At 38.7% G+C, this 9,257-nt stretch overlaps 1 protein-coding gene across 1 annotated transcript; it reads right to left on the bottom strand.

Annotated features, from left to right (window-relative positions):
• Positions 1-2,525: 2,525 nt before the first annotated feature.
• YAE1 (YAE1, ABCE1 maturation factor) lies at positions 2,526-7,833 on the bottom strand. The gene is made up of 3 exons (XM_027539164.1): positions 7,647-7,833; positions 6,095-6,216; positions 2,526-4,226 (listed from the first exon to the last, which is right to left on the bottom strand). The coding sequence occupies exons 1-3, from the start codon at positions 7,773-7,775 to the stop codon at positions 3,797-3,799; spliced, it is 681 nt and encodes a 226-aa protein (XP_027394965.1). The 5' UTR covers positions 7,776-7,833; the 3' UTR covers positions 2,526-3,796.
• Positions 7,834-9,257: the final 1,424 nt, after the last annotated feature.

Here is a 9,257-nt window from a genome sequence, read left to right as displayed (position 1 = left end):
AATTCAGCTGCCCACTGTCCACTTGTCTGTGTATCACAAAGATTTTGGTGGCTTCAACAGCTCTGTCAGAGAAGAATAGTATTATGGGCTTTAAAAAACCCAACAAATAAAAAACTCCAGGTATGTCAGTATCTAGAAATTACTTATTTAAGGTGAAAATTCTGTTTTTAAGGAAACCACATCACCCAAGCCTAATGTCTGGATCCTGGGTCTTGAAACTCTTGGCTATATCTGCTCTGGGGCAATCTTGCTTTGTATTTATGTTTATCTAGGGTCTTTTCATGGCGAGAATTGGTAAGCCTACAATATACAAGGCAGGGTAAAAGACACAAGGCAAGGTTTCTTGCTGGTTTTAGTACAGAGGCTCAGGAAACACAGGTATAAACTGAGCATTCCATTACTTTTTCTCTGCATTTCAGGAACTGTTGGGGGCCAGAGTGAGGTACTCCGCCCATGGCAAAGGTCATGAGGAAGGAGGCTCGACATACGCAAAGGCGGGATCGAGCCTCAGGAGTCCCCCTGGAAATCCTCGAGCATCTACCCCCATAACCAGAGCCTGCCTACTTTACTACTTTGTGCTCTTACCTACACCTCTGACTTTATGGGGGGCTGTCCCCCACCACCTCTTTCGGAGAAGGAGTTAACCTAGAGCTCCAGTTAATAATTCCTGGGCGTGATAAGAGTGTTTTAACCTACAAACTCCTCTGAAGGTTCTCTAGCCTGCCTGACAGGCTTGTCCGGCCACATGTGATTGCTCACAGCCTCCCAACCGTGAGAGGCACGAGATGCTTTAAACCTTCTAAAAACAGGTTCCTTAGAAAAGTTAGAAAACTATTAGTATAAGTATAATGGGCTGATTAGAAATTGTATTGGTGAAGGGTTTTTCATTTGTTGAGCCAATGTTTGTTGCTAAGTCTCCACATCCCCTGCCCTTACACACATTAATGAATATATAGAAGAAATAAGTATTAACCTTTGATATTAATCACGTCAGACCTTAGGCTAAGTAAATTCTTTCCTTAACTAAAACCCACTACACCCTCACCCTGTAGGAATGTAACTTTATCTGGGTGGTGTCTGTTTTAAGAATAATCACCCCTGGAGAAATAAGTGTCCTGGTTGACTGACCGTTGTCATAAGGAGAGGGTCATAAATTGTCAGCAGGCCCCCCTGGCCAGAAGATGATGTAACACCCCTAAGACCTCTGTATATATTTGTATGAAGCACCTGACTTTGATAAAAGTCAGGACTGCTGACCCCACGTGACTTTTGCATAACATCTCAGTGTATAAAAGTAGACCATGGAAAATAAAGAATTGGGATCAGTTTCTCGAAATACTGGTCTCCCCATGTCGCTCTCTCTCCCACTCTGGCTGAGTCTCCATCTGGAGCGCGGAACCCACCATGCTTACTAATTATGCCTGGGCTTCTAAGATCCGACTGGGGAGGCCTCAGTGTCTCCTCTCCTTCGGGAGAACGGAAGGACGCCTGCGGCCTACGTAAGTGGTGCCAACTTTTTGTCTTGAAGTTTTATTGGTCTCCCGCGTAAACCAAGCCACTCAGCCTCTTTTCTCCACTGAATTTTCCTACTGAGCTATCCTTATTCTATTACTCTTTATATCCTTAATTAACGTTTAATTAAGCAGTTGTTTCCTGATCTTCGCCTACGCCGTCTCTCCTTCGAATACCCTGGATCAGCCGGGGCTGGACCCCGGCAAGGAACTTCTGTTTTTCAAAAGGCAATGTAAACTTAAAGAGATGTTTTCAATCAAACAGCCTCATTTAACTCACCTAATTCTCTTGGCTCCCTTTTCTGTGAACATCTACACAAAACACCCTATTTTCAATGGCGCCAAAGTTGTTATCCTCAGGGAATGTCAGGGTGAACCCAGATAAGATCTCTAGATTTGCTGCACTCATGAAATTTTTATTCAGGGTGACTTTCTTGAGATATATTATTAAAGATGGGTACATTTCATATCTAAGAGGCTGCTTATAATATTCCAGGTAGATTTGAGATTTTTGCTGCATTCATACATATGGTAGTAGTATCTGTATAACAAGGCAAATTACTAAATCTCTGAAATAATAATATTTACATCTAGAGAGATGTAATCAAATACTTTTTAAAAACCAGCTATCAAATGTCACTTATCTTCAGTATGTTTTAGTAAATTCTAAACACTTTGTGGTTTTCTAATTTCAAATTTGTTGCCTCAATTTCATAATGTTTGGTGAACTTTAAGGAAGTTCAAAATTGCAGTAGTACATTTTCTTGATCTCCTGAAATACCTCTTTTATCAGATAAGACTGTCTTTTAGAGTAGATGATAGATATAAGTTAAGGCTATCAATGAGGGGCAATCATTTGGGTGTCTCCGAAGTCGGATTTGTTATACAAATTTGTGTTTCAGGCAAAAAAGTGATGAAAAACTTTTTCCTGATCTTACATGCTTAGGTCCTAGAGCAAAAATTTGAATCTAATTTTGTCTATGCTAGACTAAGAATATTGCTACAATAAAGAAGTCAGTGGCTTCAATGTTTTATTACTAAATAAATAAAAGGAAAACTGCAGTTTAGGAGTAATGTGGCGCACTGTCAAGCAATACTACTAACTGGTTACAACTTGGAAAAGCCAGGTAAGTACTTGAGCATGGAATGGATTTTCTGTATTTTCTTGGAATTGTGTCCTTACTTCTAATCATCACAAAACTGAAACAAACTTTAACAAATATCATGATATCACTTATATGTGGAATCTAAAAAAATTATACAAATAGATACAGACTCACAGACATAGAAAACAAACTTAGTTACTAAAAAGAGAAAGGAGGTGGGGATAAATTGGGAGTTTTGAATTAACATGTACATACTACTATATATAAAATAGATAAAAAGAATCTACTGTATAGCACACAAAACTATATTCAATATTTTGTAATACCCTATAATGGAAAAAAATATATAACTGAATCACTTTGCTGTGCACCTGAAACATTATTAAAAAATTACACTTCAACAAAAAATCAGTAATACTTAAAAACTAAAGCAAACTTTAGAATTGTTTTTAATTATCAGTATAAACATGTCTTCAGTTTTATACTTATTAGCCTCTTAATTTCAAATATACTACATCTATCTATCTATCTATCTATATATATATATATATGTATGTGTCTATTTACAACTTTAGGTTATTTTTTGTAACTTTGGTCTGATTAGTTGATGAGGTCCTAATCACAAGACAATGTGACAGGAGCAGAAAGCAGGGCTAAGTCCTTACAAAATAACAGTTGATGCTTGAACACATGGGTTTGAACCCTGAGGGTCCACTTCCACTTGGACCTTTTTCAATAGTAAATATTACAGTACTATATGATCTGAGGCTGGTTGAATCTGAAACTCATAACTGCAGATATGGAGGGCCAGCTATAAGTAGTATGCAGATTTTTTTACTGCATGGTGGATGGGTACCTTTAAAACCTGTGTTGTTCAAGGGTCAACTGTAGTCTGATTCTTGTTAATTTCTGATAGTAATGAGTCCCCAGAAATTTGAAAATGAAGACAACTGGAATTTTTGAGCATATCTTAAACCACATAAAAATTACCATTGACAAAAAAAGAAGGATTATATTACCTTTAATATATTAATTTTGAAGATGTTTCAACATTACATGAAGGGATACCCTTACAAGTGAACTGTAGAAACCAGTGCAAATTTTGGTTAGCTTGTTCAGAAACAAAATGTTCTAAGAATGTTCTGAACATTGCCTCCATTATTAAAGGGAAGGTAATTTTTACAGTTGTTTGAGGTGTTGTAATATGTCTACTGATACTCCCAGCTGTTTTACCAAACTGGCTGTCTGTTCTAAAATCCAAGTGAGGCTTGGGTTTTCAGGGCATGCATGCTCCTGGGCTCTACAACATTTTAAAGATGAACAATCTACCTGACTAAGATTCTTACTACAGTTTTTGTTAAACTCAGCATTATTTTCACAGAATCTTTCATCTTTAACTTCATCAATCTTTTCCTCAGCTGGAGCTACATGACAAAGGTCCATATCCTGAAGGGAGTCCAATAAATCTACAACATGTGGCTGTGAAGTGATTGATTTCAGATGTCTGAGCACATACTCTTCACACTGGCCAACTGCATCCAGAAGATTATTTATTTTACTGATCAAAGCCGAACTATTATCATGAAGGTGACACCAGGAGAGCAAAGCACTGAACGAAAATATAAATAAGAGTTAAAGAGGAAAAAATTAAACAATCAAAGGCTTTTAGAATTTTTGAAGCTAAGGCTTACGTTTCTCTTCTAGATAAAATCATGCAAAAATTAATAATAATAGCAATGTGAGTCAAAATCAGGAAAGTAATGATGGTAAAATAAGATTATAAATATAAGGACATTATCTTTCAACAGAAATTAAACAACTGGAGTTAATCATATAAACTGTTTATAATTCATAACCCCTCCTTCACAGGTCCTCATCTATTTTTCCTCATTTTATTTTCCCCTTATAGCTTCTGTTGAAGATGGATACAACTCAAGAGAAAGAAAAAACCTGAAAAATTAGTTTTTCTTTTAAAGGCAGCAGCCAGCTTCTAAACTAGTGATTCTTAATCTTGGACGCACATCAGAATTACCTGCAAAACTTTTAAACTTTATCAAGGTCCAGGTCACACCCGAGACCAATTAAATCAGAATCTCTGGGGGTGTTATTTTTTAAAAGCTTCCCAGCTGATAACAAGGTGTAACCAAGGTTAAAAATCACTGTTATAACCGTATAGCTGCTTGACATCAAAACTGAAGGTGAGGGGAAAAAATGTTTTGAGACAACTCACTTTTCCAACTTTGTTAGAGTAGATACTTTACTAACAATTTTATTGAAGAAGGTTAGAATTCTTCCAGTCCTAATAATTATTTTTCTTTACTTTTTTTTTAGTATAGAAAGTACTTTTACTTTCCTACATTCATATTATTCATGTCACGAAATAATGGTTGTTGTGAAAAGCAATAATGTTAGCAAGAACTTTTTTTTTTTTTTTTTTGGCCATGTCACACAGCTTGTGGTAACTTAGTTCCAGACCAGGGACTGAACGCAGACCGTGAAAATGAAAACATGAGGTCCAAATCCACTGAATTGCCAGCAGATACCCTGCAATAAGCTTTCTAAGCTTATAAAAAATTAATTTAACTTGATGTGAAGATGAACACATGATCATTTTCTTACTATAGTATACTATAAATGCTGATTCCTGACAGCTGAATTTTATAAAACCTCAAATATAATGAACTTTTGTATTGATAACTTTTTTCTAATTTTATTTTTAATTTTTATTTTTTTCTTGGCTGTGCCACCTTATGGCATGTGGGATCTTCATCTCCTGACAAGAGATCAAACTTGCATACCCTGCATTGGAAGTGCAGAGTCTTAACTACTAGACTGCCAGGGAAGTCTCTGTCCTGTTTTGATAACTTTTATTTTATACCTTGTAAAAATCAGTGGTTCTTTGAAGCATTTATGTTTTTCTCTAGAGAGGACTGTTTAAAAGGTACAAAGCATCAAAGAGGACAAGCCTGTCGTGCTCCTAGCTCCATGTGCCTTTGGACCACTTGGTTCTAATACATGCCATTATTCCTATGAAATCCTGACAGGTGTTCAAAGTTCAGGAATAAAGTAAATGGAATAATTTTTCTGTTACTGGCTATACTCTTCATCAGGTACTTCTAGTCTAGACATCTGTTTTATTGTGTTCTGTCACATGTGCAAGAATAAAAACGTTACCCCAAACCTGAAGATTTTTTCAATTACTTTGAGATACAGATTGGTGGTAGTTCAGGTAGCAAAAAAGAAGACACCTTTGTATCATTTCTTTGCAATAAAAGACAACATCTGGCTTACATATTAAAGTGGATAACTGCTGACTTTTTGAAGGCAATTTTAGTCTATGCTCTGCAGTACCCTTTTGTGGATTTAACACGAGGGGAAACACTTCAGCTTACACTTTATTTTTACATATTACTTTCATCAAAACCCTCCAGTAGTACAAAGGTTAAAATAATTCAGCATTTAAGTTTTAAAAATTACCTCAATGTTCCTCTAAGTTGTCCATAGTTTATGATGACTTCTGCACCTTCCTTATAACCTTGATTGAAGCCTTGTTGAAGAGTAACTGCTTTGCCAGCATCTATTCCATCTCTGTAGCCTTCCTAAAAATAAGTAATGAAGAATTACAGCTGTAACTTAACACCAAGTAAACCAGTGTAGGTTTTTCTAGAAAGTCACAGAACCAATTTAGAAAGTGATGAAACAGGCCTCTATTGTGTTATTTAACATCATGGAGAACCATGATGGCATATTAAACATATGGCATAATCACACAACCAAAGTAGACTATGCTTCTCATAAAAGTTTATTGTTGGTTTATCCCATTTTTGTAGTCTAGATTTATTGGACACATTTTAAAATACTGAATCTACATATTAAAAAAAAAAATCCGTGGTAGCAATAGCTCCACAGAAAGGAAACATGGAGAATTAGGTGTCTGGTCCTTTAGACACTGGTCTGGTGTGGGTGGGTAAGGCAGGGCAGGGTTACCAAGGTCTTGGAACTGGAGTAGGGAAAGAGGAAATTGGTGTAGTAAAAGGAAGATGAGAGGTCTGGTTTTAGAAATTTTGCTTGAGTTAGAAATTTACCTTAATTTAAGTAAACTGAAAATCCTCTGTGCGCAAGGATTTTGTCCTGCCACAACACTCAAAAGGTGCTCAATATTTACTGGTTTAGCCTCAGCTTCACGTAAGGCATTTCTGAAGTTGACAACATTGTTGTTGTGCTAAGCAAATATTATTTTACTGAGACATTAAACAAGGGCAGATTTAATGGCAATTTAATGGTTGGCAAGGACACTAGCAGGCACAGATCTCACCATTTGGTCCTCACCCTGAACTAAGCTCTGAAAGCTCCACCTGGAGACTGGGTGTGTGGTATTAAGCTGAGACTCAATGAATAGGAAGACAAATTAGAGATGGATAATTCACACCCAACAAATTAAAAAAACACATTAATACTCCCTTACGTAGCCACCACCATACCTTATTTTGTTCAGTCGCTCAGCCTTGTCTGACTCTGTGACTCCATTCCTTATTAGCTTTCTCTTATTGCCCTCTGACAACATTCTTAAGTTCATTTTTTCCATCTGTCCTGATTAACACTACTCCTAACTTTAGGCTCCCCACTCATTCAAGCAACCCATGTCAACTGCCTACATGTCCTTGGACAGACATAATTAGAACAGTGTAAATGTTTCTCGTCCGCCCCTTTCCTTCTGATGCCCATCAAACTGAAATCTCTTCAAAGTCTTTGACAAAGGTTATTTTGTTCGGTCCCCGGTGTCCATCCAACACAATCCACGGGCGCTCGAGGAAAGCATCCTGTGGTGTCGCACGGTTTCAAGTAACCCACTGGGAAACCGTAACAGAACATGGGCCAGACTGAATGGTAAGGGAGAGGGAGGGCAGCGCCAGGCCAGGCCGCGACCACTCCAGCCTTCATCCAGGGACCCCACCTTATCACAACTCCCAGCTCCAGTGCTAACAACCCGGTACAGCAATGGACCCCCGCCCCCTCCACGCAGATTTACTTTGACTCGTCTCTGCATGTGGCTCCGCCATTCCCGCTGCACCAGGAGCGACTCATCAGCTTCCTCGTCAAACACGTCCCTCTCCTCTTCAGGACCTTGGACCAAAGAAGCAGCTTGAACCCACGACATCACTGAGGCAACCACAGGGCCGCCGGACGCCGGAAGGGTCGGCAACTCCTTCCGGTCCGAGGGGCGGGACGAAGACAGGCAGCCGGGCTCGCGGCACTGCTGCGCGTGCGCGTAGATGTGCACGGTGTCTGAACGTCGTGACGGGTTCACAGGGTGGTCGCGGGTCCCAGGAAGGTCCTGGTTTCCCCCTGAGGCTTTTGTTCCCTGATATTTGGAAGTACCCATTACTAAGCTGGAAATGTCACCGTGCACTTGTGGGCGAGGCCGGTTCCTCCCACGTGGAACCACTCTGACCTTGACTGCGGAAGGCAGCGCCAGCGTTCAGTGAAACACTGCACTTCTACCGTGGTGTCTGCTGGGGTCTGGGTTTTGAAGACGCGTGCATTGGCAAAACCCTTCGAGGTAGTTCTTTTGAGGCACTCCGTTATTTTAGAATCCCTTTCAATGCAATTAAAGGTTTGGACTGCCCGACTGTTTCAATTGTTAAGAGCGTGGAACAAAGGACATTAAAGAAGTTAAGATATTGCAGCCCTTTTGAGATCAGTAAATATAGAGAGCGTTTATAAAACGAAATGTATTTCTCATTGATTCACAGCATCCTTCTCTGACTCCTGTTCCTTCTGAAATGCCAGAAAAGACTGGTGAAGATGGAGACTTGTCTTTATATAAGAACTCAGCACCAGCACTGTTCCAAACTGTAGTAGGTGTTGAAACAAAAGTTAATGAATGAATGGATACCATCAGTATTCCTGTTTGGCCCTTTGCGTGCTCATGTGGTAGTGTGTGTTCATAGTTCAGTCCTGTGTGACTCTGCAACCCCACAGACTGTAGCTCTACAGGCTCCTTCCTCTGTGCATTGAATTCTCCAGGGAAGAATTCTGGAGTGGGTAGCCATTCCCTCTTCCAAGGGATCTCCCCTACCCAGGGATGGAACCAGGGTCTCCTGCATTGCAGGCGGATTCTTTACAGTTTGAGCCACCAGGGAAGCCCATGTGGTAATGATGATTTACTTAGCCAACAAATTTTCTTGAACATTTGCCTCGTGCCAGGCACCGTTATATGCTTTTGAGATACATCAGTGAACAACACACGGAAGTCCCAGCTCTGACATTCATGAGGAAATATAAGTAAATTATACCGTTTGTTACAAGATTATGATACATGCTATGAAAAAATGTTTAAAAACAAAGTAAAGAGAGCTATGGGTATGTGTGTGAGTGAGGGCAGTTGGGTAGTATATGTTATCATTTTAAATGTTCAGAGAAAATTTTTTGTATATATTTAATATATGAAAAATATACACAATACTTGGTAGGTCCATGGAATATGTATACAATCATTGTATACTTTGTAACAAAAAACCTTAGTAAACTAATCATAATTCAATATAATTGATAATAAATAAAAAGTTACTCCAATAATTTTAATTTAAATATAATATAGGACATAAGCATCTTCCTAAATAACATTTGAATCAAAATG

Source organism: Bos indicus x Bos taurus, chromosome 4, assembly GCF_003369695.1.
Source record: "Bos indicus x Bos taurus breed Angus x Brahman F1 hybrid chromosome 4, Bos_hybrid_MaternalHap_v2.0, whole genome shotgun sequence".
Taxonomy (NCBI): domain Eukaryota; kingdom Metazoa; phylum Chordata; class Mammalia; order Artiodactyla; family Bovidae; genus Bos; species Bos indicus x Bos taurus.
Note: the sequence above shows the minus strand (reverse complement) of the source record. Positions and strands in the feature narration are given on the sequence as shown.

What these genes read in the sequence shown, in the direction of transcription:
- YAE1 (XM_027539164.1), bottom strand. Translation starts at nt 7,775, where the DNA reads ATGTCGTGGGTTCAAGCTGCTTCTTTGGTCCAAGGTCCTGAAGAGGAG. An exon ending in ACATGCAGAGACGAGTCAAA is followed by an intron (nt 6,217 to 7,646) that starts GTAAATCTGCGT and finishes ACTTATTTTTAG; the next exon opens with GAAGGCTACAGAGATGGAAT. An exon ending in CAACTTAGAGGAACATTGAG is followed by an intron (nt 4,227 to 6,094) that starts GTAATTTTTAAA and finishes ATTTTCGTTCAG; the next exon opens with TGCTTTGCTCTCCTGGTGTC.